The 24719-nt window shown below is 32.7% G+C and overlaps 3 protein-coding genes across 6 annotated transcripts in view; 2 read left to right on the forward strand and 1 right to left on the reverse strand.

Moving 5' to 3' along the window:
* Nucleotides 1–38: 38 nt before the first annotated feature.
* Nucleotides 39–5942, reverse strand: LOC135846945 (endothelin-converting enzyme homolog). Of its 2 annotated transcripts, none has more exons than XM_065366313.1 (20): nucleotides 5517–5942; nucleotides 5217–5277; nucleotides 5000–5145; nucleotides 4838–4885; nucleotides 4579–4740; nucleotides 4426–4509; nucleotides 4103–4358; nucleotides 3455–3725; nucleotides 3238–3348; nucleotides 2972–3122; nucleotides 2771–2885; nucleotides 2601–2697; nucleotides 2319–2495; nucleotides 2115–2227; nucleotides 1686–1747; nucleotides 1543–1591; nucleotides 1158–1225; nucleotides 856–992; nucleotides 416–580; nucleotides 39–332 (listed from the first exon to the last, which is right to left on the reverse strand). In XM_065366313.1, exons 1-20 carry the CDS (start codon nucleotides 5554–5556, stop codon nucleotides 123–125), a joined length of 2523 nt encoding a protein of 840 aa, XP_065222385.1. In that variant the 5' UTR covers nucleotides 5557–5942; the 3' UTR covers nucleotides 39–122. The 2 variants fall into 2 exon arrangements, with proteins under 2 accessions (XP_065222385.1, XP_065222386.1); XM_065366314.1 differs by having other exon boundaries at nucleotides 39–299; nucleotides 5517–5940.
* Nucleotides 5943–6053: 111 nt separating this feature from the next.
* LOC135846944 (neprilysin-1-like) lies at nucleotides 6054–11034 on the forward strand. The gene is made up of 20 exons (XM_065366312.1): nucleotides 6054–6255; nucleotides 6348–6444; nucleotides 6520–6620; nucleotides 6697–6744; nucleotides 6825–6986; nucleotides 7053–7136; nucleotides 7218–7458; nucleotides 8061–8310; nucleotides 8401–8508; nucleotides 8589–8742; nucleotides 8857–8968; nucleotides 9060–9156; nucleotides 9306–9482; nucleotides 9559–9668; nucleotides 9779–9840; nucleotides 9915–9963; nucleotides 10044–10111; nucleotides 10190–10335; nucleotides 10429–10593; nucleotides 10671–11034. The coding sequence occupies exons 1-20, from the start codon at nucleotides 6129–6131 to the stop codon at nucleotides 10845–10847; spliced, it is 2535 nt and encodes an 844-aa protein (XP_065222384.1). The 5' UTR covers nucleotides 6054–6128; the 3' UTR covers nucleotides 10848–11034.
* Nucleotides 11035–11806: 772 nt separating this feature from the next.
* The window catches only part of LOC135846953 (acyl-CoA:lysophosphatidylglycerol acyltransferase 1-like), a 31112-nt gene continuing 18199 nt past the window's right edge, over nucleotides 11807–24719 (forward strand). The window contains exons 1-2 of one of the 3 annotated variants that reach the window (XM_065366327.1): nucleotides 11807–12175; nucleotides 12311–12468. In XM_065366327.1, coding sequence (XP_065222399.1) covers nucleotides 12416–12468 — 53 coding nt within the window. In that variant the 5' untranslated portion in view covers nucleotides 11807–12175; nucleotides 12311–12415. The remainder of the gene's footprint in view (nucleotides 12176–12310; nucleotides 12469–24719) is intronic. The other 2 variants (XM_065366328.1, XM_065366329.1) reach the window with 2 other exon arrangements.

Genomic DNA, 24719 nt, shown 5'->3' on the forward strand with positions numbered 1-24719 from the left:
AGAGTACAGACTTTTACTGGTATAAAAAAAGTAGCCTACACCAGATAAAATTATGTATTTTATTACAAAAAATTTTTATCCATAGTAAAAAATGATCAGTTCTGATTTAAAATTAATCCATTTTACCACAATTGGCAGGAAACCTTATCAGGATTCATTGGTGTACCTTTTTTACATCCCCAAGCTTTGGAAAATTCTGGAAAATTTTTTAATGATGCTAAAACTCGAATAGCGTGAGGGCTATGAGGTTCGTCCACATGATAGCCATATTTATCTCTTGTTCGATGTTCACACCAAGTCTGAAATTGATTAAATTTCGATGACGTTTTTTTCTACGTAGAAAAATGTTACAATAAAGTAATGAAAAAAAAAAAAAAATAGTATTTTTTTTTTACTGAATTGGAAAATTACTTACATGTGCGAATGACAAGAAAAAGAGTTGGTCTGGAGTGAAATATTTTAAACGAGGTAATAATTGTTCGGGACCGTATCTTTTGACGTAATTTTTATAAGCATAGTAAGCCAATTGAACTCCACCATTGTCGGCGATATTTTCATTCAGTGTGATCGTTCCATTAAGCTATAATAAAAAACTTCGATGATTTAAGATCCGATTTCAGCAGTTGTTGAGGTTTCGCTCCCTTAATTATTTTTTTAAAAAGGGGGTTCTTCTACTATTCTACCAATTTTTAATGCCAATGCCTAGACTAGAATGAAATTATTACGTGATGTAAGTCGGGCACCCAGAATTCAGATCGAAATGCGATATTCACACCTCTTCCAATATGGACTTAAGAACTCTCCGTCTAAATGAAGAGGAAAAATAATGACTTGTATAATGTATGCTTTTATTACCGCATTTTTCAAACGAATCACTCCTTTATTGTAACTATCGTATTCGTGAATGAAACATTTGGCTCGTTTTTGGTATTCCTCTTCTGTGCTTTTGCTCCACCATTTATTAATACGACCAAACTCGTCAAAGTGTTTCCCTGTGCAATTTTTTTTTTTGAAATTTTAAAATTTAATCTTTACTTAATTAGATTAGGAAAATAACGTCAAAAAGTGGAGTATAGAAAAGAATTTTTCAAATCGTTATTTTCCTAACCTAATACTAAGTATAGTTCGAATATTTGATTAAAAAGTACGATGTTCACCTGTATTATCGAATCCATGGGTCAATTCGTGACCTATTACCATCCCTATTGATCCGTAATTCATAGCTCTGAAAAAATCAAAATAGTAATACCTAATACACAAGTTATAGTTCATTAAAAAAATTTTACAGCTGGGAAGAGTGAGGAGAAATAGGAATATTGCGATGTTCCGGCTGAGGCGATGAATTGACCTCAAAAACGTTGTAAAAAGTGTAAAATTTGAAATACCTTTCCCAACCCCTGTCCTGAGCTGATTGATCACCTTTTAAATTGAAAAATTTGATAATTTAAAATGAATTTCCTTACCTACTGCGAACCTCTCCTTTCCGAATGCTCTACCTCTCCATTAACTATTTTAATTTAATTATTTGAACTTGAAACTTACTCCAAACCTGAATCATGAAATGGAAATGAAAATAGACCAGCTGGAATAACTGCAAAATAAAATTTTTCGTTGTATAAATCGATTGTTGAAATGAAAATGGGATTTTAAAAGATAGCATTGATCGTACTATACCTATTACCTACCCATTGAATTTTTCTCCATTACGTAATAAGCGTTCGTGTGCAATACATATCTGCTGTACCATCTGAAAAAAGAATATTTTTTTTCGTTGCTCTTACATGTGTAATTTTTTGGTTGCTCAACTAAAAAATTCAGGGACTTTAAAAATTGAAGAATTGAAAATGTGTTTTTTTCCTTTCTTTTTTGCTATGCAGGGCTAATCTCTGACTCATAGGATAATGTAGAAAAATAAATAGAAAATGATATTTGAGGATCAATGACGTATGAGAAGCCAGACATGTGGACCGACGGCCTTGGAAAGCTAGACAGGTAGGTCAATGACCTGAAGAGGCCAGACATCCAGGTCAATGACTTTAAGAAGCCAGACGGACGGTTTAATGAAGTGCTCAGCTGAATTTTCTCACATCTTTTATCATTTAAGGTGTACTTACCCTTCATTAACTGAATCATCATTGCGAAGTCTATAAAATGTCAATTTCCACATCATTTGCTGACGTTTCAAATTCACCACGTTTTCAAGAAAATTATCCGGCGAACAAGTAGTCTATGGCATAATAAATTGATTTAAATGAGTGGCTTTAAAAAATTGACAGAATTTATAAACAAATTCGCCTGATCTCAATCAGAAATCTCACATTTTCGTAATACTTATCCAAGTCGTACGTCGATTGCAGTGTTTCTGGATATCCTACATGTTTCGTCATACTGTTGAGTTTTCTCAAAGCTTTGGTTTTCGTAGAATTATCCAGCCACTTTAAATTCTTAATTGTGTTGGCAAATTCAGTTTGAATATTATCAGAGATTTCATTTACCTATAAATTAAATGGTTTCAATTATTCAAAATCTGATGGAAATTCTTATCAATGTTAGTACCTATACATAGGCGAGGTTTATTGTTCTATAATAACCATACCTACCTTGGATGTTTTCTGCTGAATCGATCTGTTATTTGCGAGGAAATAAGCTGTTGCAAAACCATATAAATTATTGGTCATTTCTGCACAAAATAATTCCCTGAAAATAACCCAATATTTTGTCGTTAAAATGAAATAATCGATACTTTCCTAGGTTGGTAGGTAGGAGGTACCTGGGTTTAGGCTGCAATCCAGAAATTTTATGTGAAAATTCTTCAGAAAATTCGTTCATTTTGCAATTAATATAAGGCAATGTGCTATGAACAGTTTCCCACCATAAATACGATTCTATTAGGAATAGTTTACTAATTAGTAATTAGTTTAAAAAATAGTTTAACAGAGAAACAGATATCTACGTAAATGCGTAGTCATACCAATTGTGTAAGGGGGAGTTTTAGAGATCAGGTCTAATACTGAAATTAAATAATCGTCGTGAGATATTAGAATAGTATTGTCTTTATGTTCAAAGTCTAACGTTACATTAGTTCCTTTAAAAATGATTTGTAGATATTCCTTCCAGTTGATCTGTAATTAGAAAAATTGAACTTTCATTCGGGTGCAGATTATTTCAAATGTTAGAAATATCTGCGTATTTCAAACATCTTGTTAGAATAAGTATTGCAATTTTATAAATACGAACTGAAAAAGGATGCTTATTACGTTTGAAGATTCCATCAGTCATCTTTTGCAGACTATCGATGGTGTAAAGTTTTGGTAAATGGCGTTGATCATTCGGGTATGCTTTCATTGTCTGAAAATAATTAATGAAAGCTCATTAGGTAGGTACATGTAATCCTACGATAAAAGCAGCCCTAGCAAGATTACGATGTAGCTTTTGAAAAAGTGAACGTGCTTACTCGATCTAGATTTGAACTGAATAGCATCAGAAGTACGAACATCATGTTGAATTCTTTTTCAGTGTGTATCGACCAATGCCTATTGGAAGCATCGTAAGCTAGTTTGTAAACAGATCGTATGTATTTGTGGTACGCATTTCTGGACAACTCTTTTACATCAGCGAAATCCATCATCTCGGATACATGCTTGAAATTTTTTTTCGGATCCATGAAGGAGTGATGTTCTTGACGTTTAAAGACACTCGATAGGACTGGGTCGTCGTTTACAAAACTGCGAGGAAAATTATCGTATTTTCAAAATGTATTTTCCTGAAAATTTATTTTCAAAATTTCTAAATCTAAAACGGAGCATAAAATTGGTGGAGGAGGAGGTGGGGGGGGGGAGGATTTTACAGTAACTAGCTCTGGAGCGGGTATCAAAAGGTGTCATCTAAACACTAACTAAAAGTTTCCTGATGGCACGATCTTGCGCCTGCGGCTCCGACGTTAGATAAGCATACTTACACGAACTGAATAAATGTTGCATCCTGTTCACCTCTCCAAGTTGAATTTTAAGAAACCTGGATACTTTGAAAGTGAAAATTTTCCCTTCTCGTGATTTTTCATACTCAAATCTTGGACGCCTCAAATGTTAATTGCTTCACCTACCTCGAAAATATCGACGTGGATGTCGGCTTCGAAATGAGTATCCTGTTGAAAACATGATTCTTCGGATCTTGTACGATATCAAATTCGAAAAAGAAATTCCTATCGAAACGACTCTTGCTCAGAGCTACTGTCCTGAACCATGAGAATCCAGGCGATGTGTTCATTATGTGTTGTTCCATTGGAAGATGCACATCCGACAAGACTTGAAGTAATTCACCAAAATCTACGTATTCTTTAGAAAATGACGACGAAAGCCCTGAAAAAAATGACTCAATAAATTCAGCCTTTATGATAATCTTTTATTAGGATAATTAGGTAGGGACCTGTTTTCATGCAAGATTGATAAAATTTTCGTGTTTCGTGAATCACTTTAGGTTCCCATCTGGAATCAGTTTGGCTCAAAAATTCTGTAAAAATTATCAATATAATGGGTTTCCTTTGAAAATCGTGTTTCTAAAAAATTTGCTAAAACTCACGAGATATTTTTTTCAAAATTTCGTTCTGAACTATTTGAACTACGCTTATTTCCGAAGCATATGGTGGAATCGTGTTATGCTTATCCCAATTTCCGCAAGCATATTTGTAAAAATTTTGACAAGGGTTGACTTCAAAATCAGTCGATTTAAGAAACTCACTCTCTGTAAAATAAATATAATAATATTACGTCGAGGTTTTTTTGAAATTGTGCACTCATCGAAATTCTCTGGAAGTGAAGTGATCCTGTTTCCAAATTACCTGCTCGTTGACACGACTCCGAGGTACAAAATGGATCTCTTTTGAAAACTAAAAAGAAAAAACACCACCAGATATGGAAAATTGTATCGTATTAGGGTTTTAAAAATGAACGAAACGAGTAAATCACACAATAATATATTGCATTTTCTTCGTAGTACTTACAATATAATTTATAAATCATGAAAATGCTATAAACTAGTAATACAATTATCAGCAATTGAGTCATTCTTCTTGTTATTCGTTTACGATTACGGTACAATGCACGAGATGGTCCTTTGAACATTCTTTTTTTCAGTGGTTTTTTCTGTCTGTAATAACAATTTTTTTAAATGAAATGCTTAAAAATTGAATGTGATACCTATATTTGTTTAAAGCTTACTTGGTAAATAATGGCAAAATTCTATCCTCTTCGGGTATTTCATTGTAATAATTGACCGTTCCTGTAAAATTTTGATACGTAGGTATTAATTGTTTAGAATGCTGAAGAATAATATCATTTTCATTTTGGTGTCGAAAAAAAAGTATAAGTTGCCCCTGTCTTGGCTCATAACTATGTGATGAGAGTTCTTCGAGAGTACTTACTCGAATAAATAGGTTTATATGTATCTTTTCATTAATTTAGTTTTTAAAAAAGTCAAAATTGTAAATAATGTTTTTATAAAAAATTCTAGGTAGTTACCTGGTCTATCATCTCCAAAAAGTTCCGGATTCGAAGACATGCTGTCAACATCAGATGGAAATTCAACCAAAGTTCTCGGTAAACATTTACTTATTTCAAACTATTTGACTAACAGTTAACCATAACCTATTTCTCAGTCCAAAATCACCATCGTTTACTGATACGAATAAGTAATCGATTTTTTATCGTAAAATTTCCGAGTACAGAATTCCTATTTCACAATGATTCAGATCCGTAATTTGAAATAACTGTGGATTGGAATTTACCTAAAATATTCACCAATTAATTTACTACATACAATATGCAGACAACGTGATGAAAATTTCCAAAACGAAACTAAAAAAAAAAGCAAATGAAAAAATAATTTTACAATGTTGTAATTTTTTCAAGTAAATCGATACATAAATCGTCTTGCATTTAGTAGCTTATCATCTTACATCAGAACTCTTGAAGCTAAAAAATTCGATAAAAGTATATGAAAAATCAATTAATCTGAATATCAAGATAGCTATTAAAGCGATAAAAATTTTATTAATTTTTATCTAGCTCATTTGTTCGGTATGGTTTGAATAAGTACTATCTACCTTCCTATGATGGAACTGGAATGGGTAAATGGTGTTGGAAATTGATCAGTTTTTCATTGTCCGCATCTTCATATTCGTTTACCATTTCTTTGGCTGTTTTTTCAATGCGATGACTGTTACTGGAAGTGGGACAGCCACTGTTAAAGATAAACCGGGTACCTAGCTATTTTTTTCAGATAGGTAGTTTGAGTTGGTAGATCTAGGCAACGCAGTGATCTATATTAACCTATGACGTATTGATTTCCAGGAGAAGAAATTTTTTTGGAGGAAGTCAATGGGAATGGAAGCGTTAATGGAGATGTCGAGCCTGTTACGAAAGAAGAAATCAATCATTATAAACCTAGGTTGGTAGAAGGCCTTTGTTTGAAGGTTATTTTATGTTTATATAAATTTTATCGATTTGTTTCTATCATTTTTAGGAAAAGTATTCTCACCCGGAGGATAAAAATTCGAACAGTGGTTACTGGAATTATATTGATTTTTATCGTGTATTTTATCTACGTACTCTTAGGATTCTTATGTGAGTATTATGAGCCTTCTTGTACTAAATAGATCGCGGTATAATCCTATTTGATTATTTTTTACCTATTTTGTAGTCTGGAAAACTGAAAGATTTTGCTTGACGCCGAAATGCAAAAGGGCAGGTAATGATCAGTATTATTGTGGTCATAAAAATCAATTTTTCGATATTTTAACCTACGTACCTACCTACGTTTTATTTTAGAGAAGTACTTGAAAAAGTCCATCAACGATTCGGTCGACCCTTGCGATAATTTTTACGAATTCGCTTGCGGAAATTGGAGGAAACATCATCCTATTCCTAACGACATGTTTGGAGTTGACGAAGCCTATCATATTGAAATTCAAAGTGCCACCAATTTAAGAGGTAGGTAATCGAAGTCGTAATTTTGTCCCTTATTCACGTGTATTGATAATTTCTTTGATGTTTTAGAATTTTTAATTGGACCTGATCATGATCACGAACCTGTCGTTGTTCATAAAGCGAGAACTCTTTTTAAATCTTGCTTACGTGCAGGTGAGTTGGTGTATTTTATCAGTCAGATGATATGAATTTTGCTATGATAAGTAATCCATTTACGTTGGTGTACGATTGCAGTCCATGAGCTGGAAACCAATGATTTTGAACGAATTGCCGATGTTCTAGTTCAAGAAAATTTACCAAAGATATTTAATTTGGAAAAATTTGATAATTATTCGTGGGTTCCTACAGCAGTATTAAGTAAAAAGCTAATAAACCGTAATTTATTCATCGAGTTTGATATCAGAATGGACCTGAAAGATCACTTGCTCAAAAGGATATCCATTAAAAAACCGAAAAATATGATACCTTTGTCGACGTAAGTTCAATTCAAATTTTGAAACTATGATTTTTAGACTTGCTTCTGTGTTGAATTTTTTTCCTCAATAGCCAGTAGCCTACAGTATTGAGTCTTGTACAGTAGGTATTCGTAAGAATCGTTCGAAACATTTAATCTCGTTTCAAAATTCAATAGTTCAGATAAAAAACTTTTCATTTCTCAATTTAGAAACTAAACAGGGATAATTATTACTGTAGCAGTGTTGCCATTCTCGAAAATACAAATTAAAACAGGGAACATAAAATGTAAAAAAAATATATTTCAAATTTCAATTAAAAACAGTCAAACTTGAAAGAGATGACACGAATTAAGGCAACATTGCAAAAGAAAAATTAAGAAAAGGTAAACAACTCTTTCCTTTCAAAGCGACGTGCTATTCGGAAAGTAAAAAGTAGGTACCTACTTACAACTTGAATTTTTCATTTTTAGAGTTTGTAATAAAATTCCTATCCTACCTTTCCAATCCTAGTAAGAACTGAGTTGAAGCCGAAGGGAGAGGAAGAGAAGCAGAAATGTTAAACGTTTACCTTCTGTTGTGTGTTTGTGTTTTTTGACAAAACAATTTTATTTTTCGTTTGCAGGCACCGATTTTTTGGGCGAAAAAGTAAAGCTAAAACAAAACTGGAATGTGAAGGTTACTTGAGTGTGTACAAAGACAGCGACGAAGATATTACCGAAGACGTAGCCATGAACACGACGTATTATAAATATTTAAAATTAATGGCCAAATACATGTATAGGCAAATGGCTATGAGCTGGACAGTAGAAACGGAGAGTAAATTCAACGATATTTTCGTTCCATTCTTACGTTTCAGTAACAGAATAGAAAAGGTAGGTTCGACGAGTTGTAACCTTATATCTACTGAAATTTTTCTGAAGGAATAGGTTGATGATGACGATTTTAATGTTTCACTTCTTTAGTTACTAAATGATCCGAATGAAGAAGCGTATCCTCCCCGATACATATCGATCGAAGAATTACAAAAACTGACCGACCGTATCTCCGAATGTAACCACATTAGATCCATAGTTGGTATTTACATGAAATTCACTTCTTTCAAAACTTTGTTTATTTGAAACAAATTTAATCAGCTTGATTTTTTTCACAGATCAACTGGAAGCATTATTTGAAATCGATATTCGAAGATGTCATAAATATCGACATACATCTCGAAGGTCAAGATAGCACCATAATCATATCAGACTTCGAATACATCAAATCGATTTTAAAATTATTAGCTGAAACGCCTCCCTACGTTATAGGTAAGTTTTCACGTATGTCTGTACCTAGATACCTACCTAGATTTGAAACATACCTACTTACCATCATAGAATTTTGGTAATTTCGTAATTTTTTGTTCATCATTTCATTTTTAGAATTCTATGCTTGGTGGCAAAATGTTGAAGAACTGATACCTTTTACGACAGACAGATTGAAAAATTACATGGATCAGTATAAACGTGAAATTGGCAGGGAAAAAGTACCTAGGTAATTTGCAATTTTGATTTTTTTCATGGCAAGTTATTTCTTCAAAGAATGTAATTACCTATGTAATTTACGATTCGTTTATTGTACTTAGGGAACTATTCTGCATAAAGAGAACCAGACACGAGTTAGCTTACGCAATTGTTTACTTTTTGGCCCACGATGAAATAGTTAGGAAAAATATTGCGAAGGTAAGTAATGAAAAAATTAAACTTCATTGCACCAGTTGTGCCTGTAATCGATTATCGAATAGGTGTATACCTATTTTATCAATGCTCGATTAACCTACTTATCTCATTAAAATAATTAATTACCTACTTGTTGCATGTTTTCACCTAAGGTTTCAGATATGATGGAAAACATAAAATCTGCATTTTTAGAAGAAATTAATCTTTTAAGATGGTTGGACAGAGATACCAAACTCAAATTAGCCGAGAAACTTAGACAAACGAAGGAAATAATCGGGTTTCCTGATTGGATGGATGATGCGAATATGTTAAAAAGGCTTTACACTGATGTAAGTTCTTTGAAAAAATTTTCACTGCGTTTAATTTTTTAAAAGTAGGTACCTATTCATTTTTTGAGATTTTCAGCTTGAGTTACGAGAAGACGACTTTTTTGGTAACATGGTCGCAATCAGACAAGAGAATTTCAAAATGAAATTAGAAAATCTCAGGGAGTCGGATGCAGTTGTCAACGATGGGTATGATACTTTCTTATAAATTGCAATTAAGTATTTAAAGTTGTACCTAATAGTTGTTGAGGTAGGTAGGCTACCACATTTATTTATTTATTTATTTATTTATTTTACAGCTGGCTTATCAATTTATTAACGCATCGAAACGCATACTATATCAATGAATTGAATACGATCGGTGAGTAAATTGTAAAACGGATAATTTTTCAAACCAGAATTCTTCTTAAAACACAAATTACCATTTTTTTTCAGTCATTCCAGCAAATATGTTCGCATTTCCATTTTATCAGCTTGGAATCGAGTAAGATGTAAACATTTCTCAAATTAAAAAAAAAAAAAATTGCAGCACTTTTTTTAAAATTTTAACAAAATTGTTTTCAGAGCGTTAAATTATGGTAAAATTGGAGTCATCATCGGACACGAACTTACTCACGGTTTTGATACCTTAGGTCTGAACTGAATTATCCTAGGAATAATTCAACGAGATAATAGTGTTTCTAATATGCACTTTTGGTTTCACTAATTAGGACGAGAATTCGACTGGGATGGCATGATCCAACATTGGTGGAGTAATCGAACAAAAATCGAATTTGAAACAAGAAAAAAATGTTTTATCACTCACTACACCGAGTACAATTTCACTGATACGGCAGGAGCACTAACCAGGATAACGGTACAAGGCTGAATTTCCAACATAACTATGTATTACGACTAATTACCCACTATAGCCTAATATTGATTTTACATTTTTTTCTTTCTTAATTAGTTAAACGGCACTCGAACCTTGGATGAAAATATTGCGGATAATGGTGGAGTTAGAATAGCATTCAATGCTTATAAAAACATAGTGAAAAAAATCGGTCCTGAAAAACTGCTCTATGGATTACGTCAATACACTGATGATCAGCTGTATTTCTTGGCTTTTGCAAATGTAGGCTAATACGTTACAGAATGTCAAGTATTTGCTTACATATTGAGCTTATACATTATTGTGCTTTTTATTCACAGTCTTGGTGTCAAGTTCATACTACGCATTCGTTGCACTGGCACGCGATGGATAATCACAGTCCTGGTTTTGTTCGAGTTCTAGCTCCATTAATTAATTCTAAAGAATTTGCCGATGTTTGGCATTGCAAAAGAGGCACTCCGATGAATCCTAAACGAATGAAATGTAAAATCTGGTGAAACAAGATCACCTGCTTGGGGTGTTGTGTGTTCCTGAATGATGAGCTCATTACTCATTAGTTGAATTTACTTTGAGAATTTTACTGATCTCGTGATCTCTAATGAGTTTTTGCCTCATGGATGTATAATAAGTGACGATTTTGTAATAATTGTGTTGTTGGGTATTATATTTTTTTAATCTTTGTTATATTTATGTAATCTGCTTATTTTTTTTCCTATTTGGTTTGTATGTATGATTTTCTTATTCAAAAATAAAAGTACCTATTCCTCCAAAAAACAAATCTATGTCAGTATGTCTGAGCCTTAGAGAAGACTGGGAGGTCATTCATAAGTATACTTAAAGATTATTTGAGAGTTTGAGATCATTTTGAAAAATTGAAAATAAAACTTGTAAAATTGTGATACCCTAGTCAACCTTTGAAAAATAGGAATTGCTCAAGTCAGCATGTACAAACTACAAAAGATTTTGCGAATTTTATTGTGTCTTATGTGAGTTAATTTTTCGGTTTTTTGCTTGATTTTTTCACGAAAAGAGTGACTTTTCAACTCGTAGGTTGCGTATCTCTTCATTTTTTTCCTATTATGCCTCGAGTTGTAGTCATCATTTTTATGAAATTCGAATTCACTACGAAATTAGAGCATTTTGATACCTACTTCAAGTTTAAAACGCTTGCGCCGTAACACAAAAGTTCAAAAAAGTGACTTGCCTGGTTCATTCCGTACTCCGTAGACTCTTCAAATGATCAGATTCAAAATAATAATTTATTTATTCATTTTATTATTTAATTTATAATTTTTAATTTAATAAAAAATAAAAAATAAAAAAAAACTCGGAAAAGAAGAGTTGAACAAACACATACTCAAATTGAGAACTGAATCGTAAGCGTTCGTGGTTGAGAATGTTGTGATTATAGCAATACACGTTTCATTGAATTTGGGCTAAAAACACAAATCAGTGTTTTTCGTAGTAGTAGGTATTCGTGATTGTATTACAAACAGCAACGAATGTGTTATAATTTTAATATTTTTAAACCGTATTATTCAAACTATTATTAAATTAAATTTAATACACCTAGTTTAATTATTATGTGAAGTTCGAGCTATTTCCAGTGATACCGATAATGATTCGTGAGTGACCGCATTACCAGTGAATATTTTATCAGTTCAAATTCGTCGTTGCTTATAATGAGTATGTTCTCGTGCACTCGTTACTAAATAATGATTTGTTTTGATGTTTTATTAATTCGCGAATGAAAGTGTCGTTTTAAAGTGTAAATAAATATCGAAATACTCATCGTTTACAGCCACACTCCGCTGTAAACAAAATCGTAAGTTATAATCATTTGATTTGTATTAAAATAGGCAAAATATTTTCAAACACATTTATTGCGAAATTTTAATTCATTTTATACATTTTGAACTTCGATCTGATTAGATAAAAATTTTTCTGTGTTGTACTTCAGAGAATGGTTGAAAATGTTACGTTGAGCGGTGATTCTGATTGACTTGGGAACGGTATAAACTGTATTTTGCAATGTTGTAGATTCCGTTGTGTTGAGCGCCGGAAAATGAAAATGGGGATCGAGGAGCTGGATAAGGGCATTTGTACCATAACGTACAGGTAAGATTATCATCGATCGTAGTAAATTTTCAGCTTCGATATTCATTCATCGAGTTTTTCAACACTAAATTTATCTAATTATTATTAGCTGAAGTTCGAAGTCATTTATTTGACGTATCATAATTTACCGAAGTAATAAATTAACCTAACGTATGCCATTATAATGGGTTTTATATACCTACTCATTTATATGTAATCTTATCACCTTGACTATGTTTTCAATTTTTCTTTCCTTTCATTATCTGTACGGCTAATTAGAGTGTAGACTAAAAATAGTCGTTTGATGGAGTGGGGACGAGAAGGGAAACGATTTAAATTGTAAACATTGATAGAAAAACGGTTCGTTGAGTAATCCGACTTCATCGTCGATCGTAACACTCACCGGTGTCCCGAATCGGATGCGATGAAAAATTCATATTGAAAAATCGCGCAACCCTTGTTCCTTTTTTTCTACTATTATTATTAATTATGCATTTGTTTGTAAACTAGGTAAACTCATAGAAAGTGGAACTTTCGATGATAAACTTTGACGCCGCGCCGCGCCGGATATCGATATTTCGCCGAGCATAATGCACGTACAAGTTGAAACAATCTTGTCGTTAATTTTCTGTTTCGAAACGTCAAAGTATTAACTCGAATCGACTCTTTGGCCGCGATACCGTCGTCGATACGAAGCGGGTAGCTTTTAATTATACCATCATACGTCAATTTATCCTGACGAAAGAGACGAAGCCGGCTAAAACGATGGTAATTAGAGCCATGTTAGCTTTCTCGCCGGTAACTCGATCACACGCCGAGAAATTGGTTCGAGGGAGAGAAAAAACACTCGACGGTTCATCTTTGACCCGCGTATCTGGGCCCTGTTTTTGTGCAAAATCACGTTCGTCTTGCTCCAGCCAGCTCCCTTCAGCGTTTCTACACGTGTCTCAAAAAATCAGCGCACAATTTTCACGCTTGAATTGACGCGCTACGTCGAGGATGACGCGAATATCAAACTGCGGAGAAAAAAATCGGTGAAAATGTGGAAAACATCGTTCAAGGTATGGTTCCACTTGTTGTGCAGGTTGTTGGCTCGAACGAAAGGGGAAAGGGCGACGATTTTAAATGCTTTATTAACTTTCCATCGCGCTATCAATTTCCTTTTTCGCCTTCGTGGCCCGGAAAAATATTCTTCCAACGTGTTCGAAACGTTGCGAAATATTGAAACTCGAACGTAGGTTTCATTTTTTACACGAGAAGTTTCCCCACAAGGCAAATTTCTACGTTTTTGAAAGCTTCGTGGCGCAGAGAAAAATTCTCAGCGGGGGAATATCACGCGTAGGATGTGAAATATACCTAAATGTATAAAATTCTTTCCAACGTTTCATCAATATTGTAGCTTTTCATATTTCTTATATTTATTTTTTCACGTTCTCGACTAACGCTACGATGTTTCCAATTTGAAAAATGACGTTTTATTTTCGTTAGCTCTTTTTCCTCGTGTCATCATTACGTAGCATCGCGGTGTAGGTACGAGTATAATTAGCGGATAAATAGCGATATTTGACTGATATAGTCAGTTTTTCTTCGACGTACTCGTAATATCTTTCGTACCGTGTGCCGTGTTTAAGGTTAAAATTTTCTCGTATTGAGTCATTCTATACGTAGGTACGTGTTCGTACCTACATGTAGCTCCTAAGTCGATAAATTTTCCAATTCATCGACCATTAATTACAGAATGTACTTTATATCTGCTCTGCGTCAGCTCACCTATCGGAAAAAAATGATTAATTTAGCGAAATCGTATCACGTTTCAGAGATGTATGTGTTCTTATTGTGTTTTGCATTTTTTCCCATTAAACTTACCGTACGTAGATGTACCACTACTACCTACGTTAAGATGTGAATATATCTTTTCCGTGTAATTTTTATGGCGAAATCTGCTATATTCTTGTAAACAAATGTGTGAATCACGTTTTCTAAGCAGTCTACCCCTTCGTTTGAAATTGCTTTTATTTGTTTGAAGGATAAAGCGTCGCGCGAGAAGAGAAGAGCAAAATTAAAGTATGTTAACAAGGAAAAGCAAGGGGGTTAAAACGGAACACGTTGCTTTTGTACTGTAATTTTCGTTAAAGCGGGAATAGAATGAATAACGAAATACAGGGGTTTCAAAATTTTTACCTTTCTGCCTTTTCACGATGATGGGATTGTGGAGGAATATTGATGGTCTTTTTACTGTGTAGTTTCTTCGATAAAGCGAGTTAATGGTAAAATTCAGTTGTTCCCAAAATTGACGCTGATGTCGGCTCTTGTTACAAAGACGATGTGTTTTGTGAGGTAGATATAATCTTTCTTTTGGCTTTTCACCGGGTAATTTGATATTTTAGATGATCAATAATGAAATTTTCAAGCTGTAAACTCCTGTGAAAATGATGAAAGCTTCGAATCTGGGGTATTATCGAGTGAATTTAGGGATGGTCTGTTTTCTGGATCGATTTGAACAGAGTGAGAACGTGGCAGAGTTTTTCCAGATTGAATGCAACAACTCACCCTCCCCTCTGACTTTTTTTTTCGTAAAATCTGATTTCATGATGAAAATATTATATTATTTTTTGGGTATGATTTCCTTAGTTTTTTTCATGTTACCTCTAAAAAAAACTCAATAACTATTGTGGTTTCCATAAGCATGCTCACTCCTCCCCTCAGGCCCTTATTTTTGCTTAGTATAGAAACTTTTTGCAGAATTGTATTGCTCTCGATTGCTGAATGAGTTCAGTTTGGCTAAACAATGAGATTTTTCTCATCCAAAAACTTGAAATTTCTTGTAACTTGGACATTAGATAGAAAAAAATCTTCGTTCTTCTAGAAAGTGGATACTCATTTGAAGGCAGGCTGTATTTTCAAAAATTTCCAAAACAACGAATATTTTTCTTCAATTACAGATTTTTTCAACTAAAAAATCATAGTAAATACGTGCTGATATGATTAAAGTATGGCAAGAGGGGAATTCAATGACTCAGAATGTTGAAAATCACTCTTTCACCTTTTTTTCGAGTGTTTGGTCAACACGATGGTTTTTTAAAAAACTGGAGCGTTGGTCACGTGCCTCAAAATTTTTGAAAATTATGAAAATTTGCTCAATTCAAGAATTTCTGATTTGTGAATATAAATTTTTGTGATCACTATTTTGGAATTTCAGGAAATTCGGAAATTTTCACTTCAGATGACTCCTGCACTAGTATGAAAAATGTATCAATTTGTATTTTCAATCTTATTTATATGTAGGTATTTCCTTTTTGATGGAATTTAATTTTTTCATTTATAATTTCTCAATAATTCTTGCATTGAAATGTGAAATTTACCTATACATATCTCAATTTTTCCTTCAAATTCCGAAATAAAATTTCAACCAATTTTGAAATCTTTGCACTTTTTTTCATCGCACAAAATTTTTTATTTTATTCAAATCAAATATTTTTTAAAATTCAAAAACAAATTCTAAATTTTTAAATTTTTATTGTTTTTTTTTCCAAATTGAAGTTCTTTAAAGTTATTTTACCCCATTTTATTTCAATTTTGTTGGAATGTAAAAATTTTTCCTTGTGAGCTGTCGAAGTTTTTGAAAAAAAAAGGATTGGAATTTTGCCTTTTAGAGGATTGGATTTTTCCTTTGCGGGACTTATAAAAAAATTGAGAAATACAATCGAAAAAGTTGTGTACTGATGAAATTTGGCTTTTTGTTTCCGTGTATACATTTGTACATATCGCTTTGAAAATCAACATAATCTTTTGAAGAAAATTGAAAAAAGTCCTCAATTTTTGCAACAAAAGTTGAAAAAAAATGAATCCCGCTTCTCCAATATTTTTGTATGTACCTCTACCTACCTAATTTACATTTGAATTATTTTGGAACAGTGAAAAACTGGAAATAATTAGGAAGAATTATTTCTCTGAACGACTGGACATAGTGGACACCCTATTTCATCGCGAGAAAAAGCTCATTTCTCAAGAAAAATTGTATAATACAACTTACAATGAAGCAGTAATGTAAAAAAAATTGTTCGATAGGGTCAAGTGCTGCAATATTGCATAATTTATGGTTTCAAGAGGTCAAAAGGGAAAAAGAGCTAGGTGTACGACAGTTGCTGACATGTTTGTTTGTGTAAATGTGGTGCGAGTATTGTGTCGTGTTATTTAACAGAACAGATAGAAGGAGGAAATATTTTCTCCTCCACTCCCCCGATGCAATCTATGACCCAAATAATTTGAAAAAATGGCTATTAATAATGAAAAAAATATCAGATAGTGCAGTTTTGTTTGGATTTTTTTCGATCAGTTTTGCAGTATCGAAAACTTGTCATCTCGAGCAGAAAACGTACCTAAAGTTGATTCAACCTCTGTTCATTTCTTCATTCTTATTTTTGGTACAAGAACTTCGAAAAAAAAAATTTATAATTTTTGATTATCATTTGTTGTGGCTCTTTTTGGGATCTTCTTTTCTAATTTTTTCAACGATAAAAAAAGTAGTTTTGAAATGGCCTAACTGCAGGGAAAAGACTTCTAACTTTTTAAATTTAGTTATTAAAGGAAGAAATTGAAGAAATTTGTAATTTTCTTTTTCATATCATTGAAGAGGAGTCTATTCTGTGTTCACTTTTGAATTTTTGTAAATCATATGAAAACTTTGTTTCAATATTTATGTACTTATGGGTACGTCACTGATTTTGTTTTCGTCTTATTTTTTGGTACATATATTTCAAATTGGGAGCTAATCTAGTGCATGTGTAACAGAATTAAACGAAGTCGAAGTGTCATCTAAATACAAGTAGGTACGTGAATGTCACGTTGCAAATTTGAATTAATGAAAATAACTTATTATTTTTTACACGAGCATGAATCATACACATATTAAATCTTTTCATTTCGTACCCTGCGTGTAAAAGAACATCTTTTACATAGTCATAAAATATTGTGAACATGAAAACTACATTGACAAATTTGACTGAATAACATTATGTGTAGGTATAAAAAAAGAAAAAACGTGTACATTTATTGCAGTTAAGAACCTCCTTCTCATAAAAAATTGTAATAATTATAGAACTAGCGAATTTTCAATGCTGCCAGGTATAATTTTTTTTTCCTCGAGGAAGTTGCTCATAAATTATTTGGAATTTGTTGACATGTAGGTGATGAAAAAATTTTAATATATATCTGAAAAATGTATAAAGTGAAAATTGTGCAGAAAATTGAATGAAAGTTTGAAAAATATTTCAATACATGACTTAAATACTTATCGCTGTAATTGAGCAAAATGTGATGAAAATCGTTGAAAATTTCTTCCTCAAAAAATAGATTTCTTGTATCCTACTTTCAAAATTTCAAGAAAATGTGTAGGTGGTAGCATGTTATAAAGTGGAAGAATCCAGCATCATTTTCCCTTCATCTCAGCTGTCCCGTCATTTTTTTTTTAATTTTTCATGCTTTTGTAATATTTGCCAGTAAATCGAATAGGTAGGTATTGGCTGAAAAAAATTAGATTTCAAATTTTAGGTCAAGTAGCTCGAAACAGAATTTTTCCTCCTGTTTCAAATCCTGGAAAACTGAATTTTTCAGCAACTTTGCCCTTGTCGAGAGGAAAACGTTGAAAAAATAGAGATTATTGACATTATTTTTGAAATTCGGTCGACACCCTAAAAAGTTCGCTTACATTAGGGTTCGGTCCCGCCCTCCAATTCCCTTCACCTCTTACTCGAATAAAAAGCTGTTGGTGGAAATTTTTCGAAAATGATTTGTTGCTAAAATCGACATTTATTTAGAGCACGTCAAATCCAGACAACCCCATTAAAAAACCACTTCCGCTTTTGTTTTACCCAATTTATACATTTTCTTCGCAGTTTGTGTTTCGTTGCCTTCTGTTTGTAAAATTTCGAAGAACGAAACGAACCCTTCGTGGTTTGTTTTCCGTATAATTTCGAAATTGTTTGTAAAATGAATAATTAAATAAGCACACGAGACTCTGACTGTAGTTTTTCGAAGAATTCAGCCAAAAATACGTATTTTTTACAAACGTCGAGTACCTACGCTTTAATTTTTATTATTTTATTATCGATTTAATCACACTTGAGCATAACCGTGTTACGTCATTTCATTTTGTACCATATGCATTTTATGTATACTTGGCTGGTTCCTCTGTATGCGTATGCATCGCGGTTTCCTTCTTTTCGATGAGAAAAAAATTACCAAAACCGATTAACGTTAAATTGAGCGCAATATGGTACATACGATGTACATCTACATATATACAACCTTGGGTAATCGTAAAAATAGTAGAAGTGTAAATACGTACATAAAAATCTGAACTTTTATTGGTTCGTTTTGCGTGTATTACACCAATGACCAACGAGAGTTAGAAGATACGCACCCGGTGTAATTTTTTTCTTGAATTTTGCACGCTTCGATGGTCAAGTACCTCAGAATACGAGTAGGTACATGGTATATACGTTTTCATTGAATTTTTTTTTTTACATCATTCGCGAGATTTCAAGAACCGAATTATACGAGTACACCTGCTGCGATGCGTATACGCAATATGCGTACTTTTTTTTGTACCTGCCTTAATTAATATACCGACCGGGGAAATGTTTCGTATGAATATTTAAATACGTGGTTTGTCATCAGTAAGAGTATTGTTTTTTCCTTTCTCGTTTCGAGTGCCGAACTTTGTTTTGTTTTGCCTTTTGCAGCGTTAATTATCCACAATTCATCATCGTACCCAAAACTTATGTACAAGGCAATACTCGAAATGATGGTTTGAGAATCAATCACCTTATAGCTATTTATATGCGAAGTCGACGTTCATGTTTGCACATTATACTACCTGATAAAACAATGTCACAACCTTTTGGCGATGTAGCAGCAATATTTCTGAATGAGAGAGTATACGAGTACAAGGGGAAAAAACACCTACATACGTGACTCTGGAAAACAAGGTCGACGCTTACACCGCGGAAAGATTGAAATTAGCATACGCTTTGGTCACTCAAAAAAATTACAAAACTGTTTGAAAATCAACTCGCTCTGTGACGTATTTTTCTTTTTTAATTTCTTCGAAATAATTATCGCTCATTATGGCGTCTTCATTATCATAATTTTTCTAATATAGCAAGTCGCTGACTATAGTGCGAGAGAGAAAGAGAAACTGTATTAGTCACGTTAATATCCTAAGTTCGCGTCGCGTTGCATTTTGCATCGAGAATGAGGTGCAATTATAGGAGTGAAAAAATAACTTACGAGATGATTGTATAATTTTTAAACCAAGCTGAGGACTCTCGAGCGAATTTTTAGCCGGTATTTTCGAGAAATAACTGGATACTTTCTTTATAAAGTTGTTTTAATAAGTTCCGATCAGAGTTCTTATTACTTATTTTGAAGCAATAAATTGAGAAATTTTCCATCGGGGGTCTCGAAACGCTCTCTTGTTTACGATTTGATTTTTATTCATTATTTATGTGAAGTTGTTCGACTCCGTGCTCTATTCTATTTCGATCGCGTATTAATCGCGCGGCCCTTTCGACGAATTCCAACTTCTTTTATCGGGGATGAGAAATACGCAGTAGAAATGTTCAATTGCTATCTGTACTTTTTTTTCTTATGTTTTCCACTTTAGAAAGTTGGCCAACTTATCCTTGTTAGTGTTTATTTTACGTAAAAGTTACTTTTTACAACTTTTCCACAAGTCTGGCTCTAAAAAGTTTGATTGTTCAAGTGGTTTTTTGTGACTTACGAAAGAAGTGTTCGATAAAGTTGTAGGATAGTTGAAAATGTTTTATTACAAGATTCAACATGTGAAAAGGTCTTGTAATGTGTAGAAATTTTGAACGTTCGAATTAGATATTTTTGGAGGGTTCGTGCGAGGATTTTGAAAAATTAGTGAAATTTAGAAGAAATATTGCCGCAAAAATTGGATTAAATTTATGAAAAATTGGATAAATTAGCGTGGAAATCTTTGAAAATGAAGTAACAGGTTGATAAATTGCAATATCGATAAAATTGTCAAATTCAGAAGTAAAAAATTATTGAAATACCTATTGCTGAAATTGAAAAATTATACGGAAATTAGACGAAATACTCAAAAGAATCAGTATAGAGGCGTATAAATAGTCGACATTTGAATAAATGTTGATGAAATACAAATTACGAAATTTGTATCAAATGATTCAAAAATTTCCAGAAATTTCTCGCCTAATTGAAGTGACATCCTGCTTACATTCGTCTAATTTTTGATTTTCTCCACCAAATTCGATGTGATTATCGAAATAAAATGTGTGAAACTGCCACTTTTCTTGCCCATCCCAATTTTTCAGAGTTATCCCGGGGGGGGGGGGGAGAAGGAATGAGAAAAAATTGATGTTTTGTGTTTTTAAACTTTTTAAATGATATTACCATTTTGAACTCATTCAGCTCGTCAGAAATGGTTTTATCAACTCTTAATTTTTTCTTCAGTTTCAAAGTCATTTTTAGCAAATTGGAGATGGTTAATTTTGAACCTCTTTTAGTTCCTTTCTCAAAATGGTACAGAAAGAATGTTTCAAGGCGAGAAGAGGTAAAAATGAGCACACCTTTAATTCGTTTTTTAATTATTTTAAAAAAATTGTCTTTAGACTGAGAACTTGTGCGTAAAAATTCAATTTTCTCATCACAAGAAATCGAATGAATGGGAGCAAAATGGTAGAATTTATAAAATTTTCATCTATCAATTTTTTTAGGTGGGAGGGAGGGGGGCTGCAAGGAAATTTCTTGGTCACCTAGTCACCTATTTTGCTCATTTTATTTTCAGAACATGAAGATCTATGGGGTAACTCCCTCAAAAAATGTTGCTACCCAAACAAAGAACTAAAGTTCTTTGGGCTCGTGAATTTTTCAAAATATTTCAATGATTGCATAAATAATGGGCATTAACATTGGACATAGAATGGTCAATTGTTAGGTACCCCAGAAACCCTCATTTCTAGTCATATTTGAATAAATTACAATCACATTTAAAGGACAAATTTTGACATAATTTGCGAAAATAATAATTGAAAATCCAAATGTTTTTTTCCAAAAATTTTGTAGAAGTAAATTTTGAAGAGTATGATTCCATTTTTCTCAAACATGTCGAAAGATGGCCTTAAAATGTATTGTGGTTAGAATATGATCTAGAATGGTTTCCAAAGTAGTATCTGGCTAATCGCACATCTCAAAAAATTTTTTAATAAACGCTCAAAAATTGTGTCATTCTCGTCAAAATTGATCCTCGAAATGTTACCAAAAATGTAGTTTTCCGATACAAAAATATTGGATTTTCAATTTTTTTTATCAATTTATACAATTTTTGGACTATTTTGGAAAATAATTTTCCGATTGAGAGGGTTGATATATTTTTTTTTTTTGGAAGCTGCATGCCATACTGTACTTTTTGGTTCCTAAGCTGGGGATAAAAAATGATCCGAAATGGTGACTTATTCTGAGCTGAAGTTGAAAAGTTCTACTTCGATGGATTTTTGTGATGAAAATGTGAAACTTTAATCAGTTTCTCCATATAACAATGAATTGATTTTCAGGAGAACTGAAAAAGCCCTACGAAAAAATAGAAAGGAAGACAGTTGTAGGGCATACAATTTTTCAAACATGGGATTTTCTAGCATACAATTTTTCAAACATGGGATTTTCTTCTGTGAGGCTTTGTTTTTGAGACTTAGAGCAAAAGTTGGCTCAAATTGTCTAAATATGCATTTGTTTGTACCTCTTGTGTGCAATTTTAAGTTTTTTTCCTGATTTTTTTGTCAACTTTCTTCACCAGTCCAGTTACTTGGAAATCACTTTATACATAAATCATTGGAAAAGTTGATTCTTCGCAAAAAAATTGCCAAATTGCGGATCAACTTTCACGACGCATATCCTCGTTTTTTATCGTATCAGCAACCTATACGAGGAAAACATCTCAGTCGAAATTAATCCTCGTATTGTAAGTATCTTGCATCATCAGACAAGAGACAACGACAACGATGACAAGATGATTTCATTAATAGGTCAAAAATATCGCGAAACATCGCGTACGAAAGACGTACTATACAATATGGAATGATATAAATACCGATAAGAGGCAGGCGTCGAGAACGATTCCGAGGTAGTGATTAAAGAAGACGTACCCACTTGTAATACCTACTTATATACTCGTATATTAAACACACATTTTGTCATCATTTTATGCTTTGATAAGACTTGCACGAATAATCCATTATGGGGTACATCGATTGGTGAAAAAATTGTCGAAAAAATTCTAGAATCGTTCGCTATACCTATCGTGTAAAATACGTGACAATAAAAAAAATGAACTTTGAAGAATAGCAAATCATAAATTACGCACGTGCAATATCCTAAAGAATTTGCTCGGAGTCGGACTTGGTTTTAGAGTTGGAGCAGAAAATCTGTCGTGTAATGAAAAACACGTGATAATGCACGATAACAACTAACAAGGTAGCTATAGTTACGATAAAATTACCAAACCTAGGTGTACGAGTATGATTGTATGTACCTTCACTTATAGGAGAAAAAATTGCGATTTTTTGCCATTTGTCACGAACGCGATTTTTTGCGTGAAAATTTCAAATTTCATACAATGGACGTTTTTAAACAGGGCTACGACGACGACTTTGATAGAATATGTAGTTGCACGAAATTTTTTTTGGGCGTTACTCGTGGAAAAATTATCTGTCGGTGGTACCTGTTCCTGAAGTTACGTCACACACAATGAAGAAAATGAGTAATTACGATGGGTGGACTAATCCGACGCTACGCCGACGTATGATAAAATTCGAATACCTCGAGCGAGAAAAAAATGAATAATTAATTCGAATAAGATAGCGAAGATGAGAAGCTGTTGAATGTCTATGTAATCGTATGAGCCAACGCATCTGTATCGTATATATATTTTATGGTACCATTTTGAAAGACCACAAGAGGAGACACATTAGGCTCCAGGGAGACTTCACACATTCGCTTACAACTGTGCCTACTATTAACCCGAAATATACGCTGCGGGAATTTTATCCATTGTATTCTCAAACAATAAGCGAATATTATTGACGATCGAAAATACGAGTAGTAAACGCGAACAGATTGTTTGAACGATCATTTTTTTACTCTTTGTGATCTTCGATGAGTGGGAGAATTCAAGCGAGAAGTTGATATTTAACTCATAGCTCATCTGAACGCGAACGTATTTTACCATACTTCATTAACGATACGGTTTTGATAATTTTTATATGACTTTCGACGAATTATTCACATGATAAAAGTTTCATGACTCAAAGTGGTATTTTAAAAATTTACGACATCGTCGTTTGTGCGTATTTAATACTTGATAATAATTTCAGGAAATTATGGGGTAAAATCTAAATGAGTAATTGAAAATTTGATACAAAGTTTAAAAAACGTCAACTGGTATGTACATTTTATTTGGCATTTCAAATTTGAATCGCGAAATAATAATTCGAAAAAATGTTCAGAGATTTGTAGAAGTGTGTCAAATTAATGGATGATAACGATTTTAAATTTTTTATAAGATGCATCAAAATTTCATTTTAAAAGCCTTAAGTAAACGATTTCCTCTGAAAATTGAAAAATAGATCCTTTATTTTTAATTGGGTATTTTTTATTTGCCTAAAATTAATGAGAAACTTTTTCATTTTTAGAAAAATTGTTGACATGATTTTGTTACTTTTACCTATGAGAAAAAGTTCTGTTAGTTGCTAAATTTTCTGTTCATTTTTCATTCAAAGATTTTTTTTGAATTTTTTTTGTGTTTTTTCAATTTCTCAATTTTTAAAAATATTTTGAAAATCAAAACCATCACGTCTTGAAAAAAATTTGTGCGTTCATACAGAATCAAAAGAAAAAAGGTGTCTGCTGAATGTTTTTGATAAAAATTTTGTGAAAAGAACCTCGTACAGGTTTTTGGTTTCGAAAAATGTAATCTTGAAGTGTAAGGTTGAATATGACCCCCTCCATTTCTTCAAAAAATATATCAATTCGATGCACACCACCCCCTCTTCCCTCTAGTAGGAATCAATACGACTATTTTTAATTTTTGCAAATCAATTCTTCAACTTCCTTTAAAAACCTATAAAATTATAGCAGACTAATTTCAAATTTTAGAAAATTGAAATGTAGTGTTAAAATGTTGAATAAAGGCTCAGGATTTTTATTTTTTGAAATTTTGAAAATTATTG

The sequence above is a fragment of the Planococcus citri genome, chromosome 5 (genome assembly GCF_950023065.1).
Source record: "Planococcus citri chromosome 5, ihPlaCitr1.1, whole genome shotgun sequence".
NCBI lineage: Eukaryota > Metazoa > Arthropoda > Insecta > Hemiptera > Pseudococcidae > Planococcus > Planococcus citri.

What these genes read in the sequence shown, in the direction of transcription:
- LOC135846945 (XM_065366313.1), bottom strand. Translation starts at nt 5,556, where the DNA reads ATGTCTTCGAATCCGGAACTTTTTGGAGATGATAGACCAG. An exon ending in TTTTGGAGATGATAGACCAG is followed by an intron (nt 5,278 to 5,516) that starts GTAACTACCTAG and finishes AAAATTTTACAG; the next exon opens with GAACGGTCAATTATTACAAT. An exon ending in AACTCCCCCTTACACAATTG is followed by an intron (nt 2,886 to 2,971) that starts GTATGACTACGC and finishes TATTCCTAATAG; the next exon opens with AATCGTATTTATGGTGGGAA.
- LOC135846944 (XM_065366312.1), top strand. Translation starts at nt 6,129, where the DNA reads ATGGTGTTGGAAATTGATCAGTTTTTCATTGTCCGCATCTTCATATTC. An exon ending in CACTGTTAAAGATAAACCGG is followed by an intron (nt 6,256 to 6,347) that starts GTACCTAGCTAT and finishes ATTGATTTCCAG; the next exon opens with GAGAAGAAATTTTTTTGGAG. An exon ending in AACGCCTCCCTACGTTATAG is followed by an intron (nt 8,743 to 8,856) that starts GTAAGTTTTCAC and finishes TTTCATTTTTAG; the next exon opens with AATTCTATGCTTGGTGGCAA.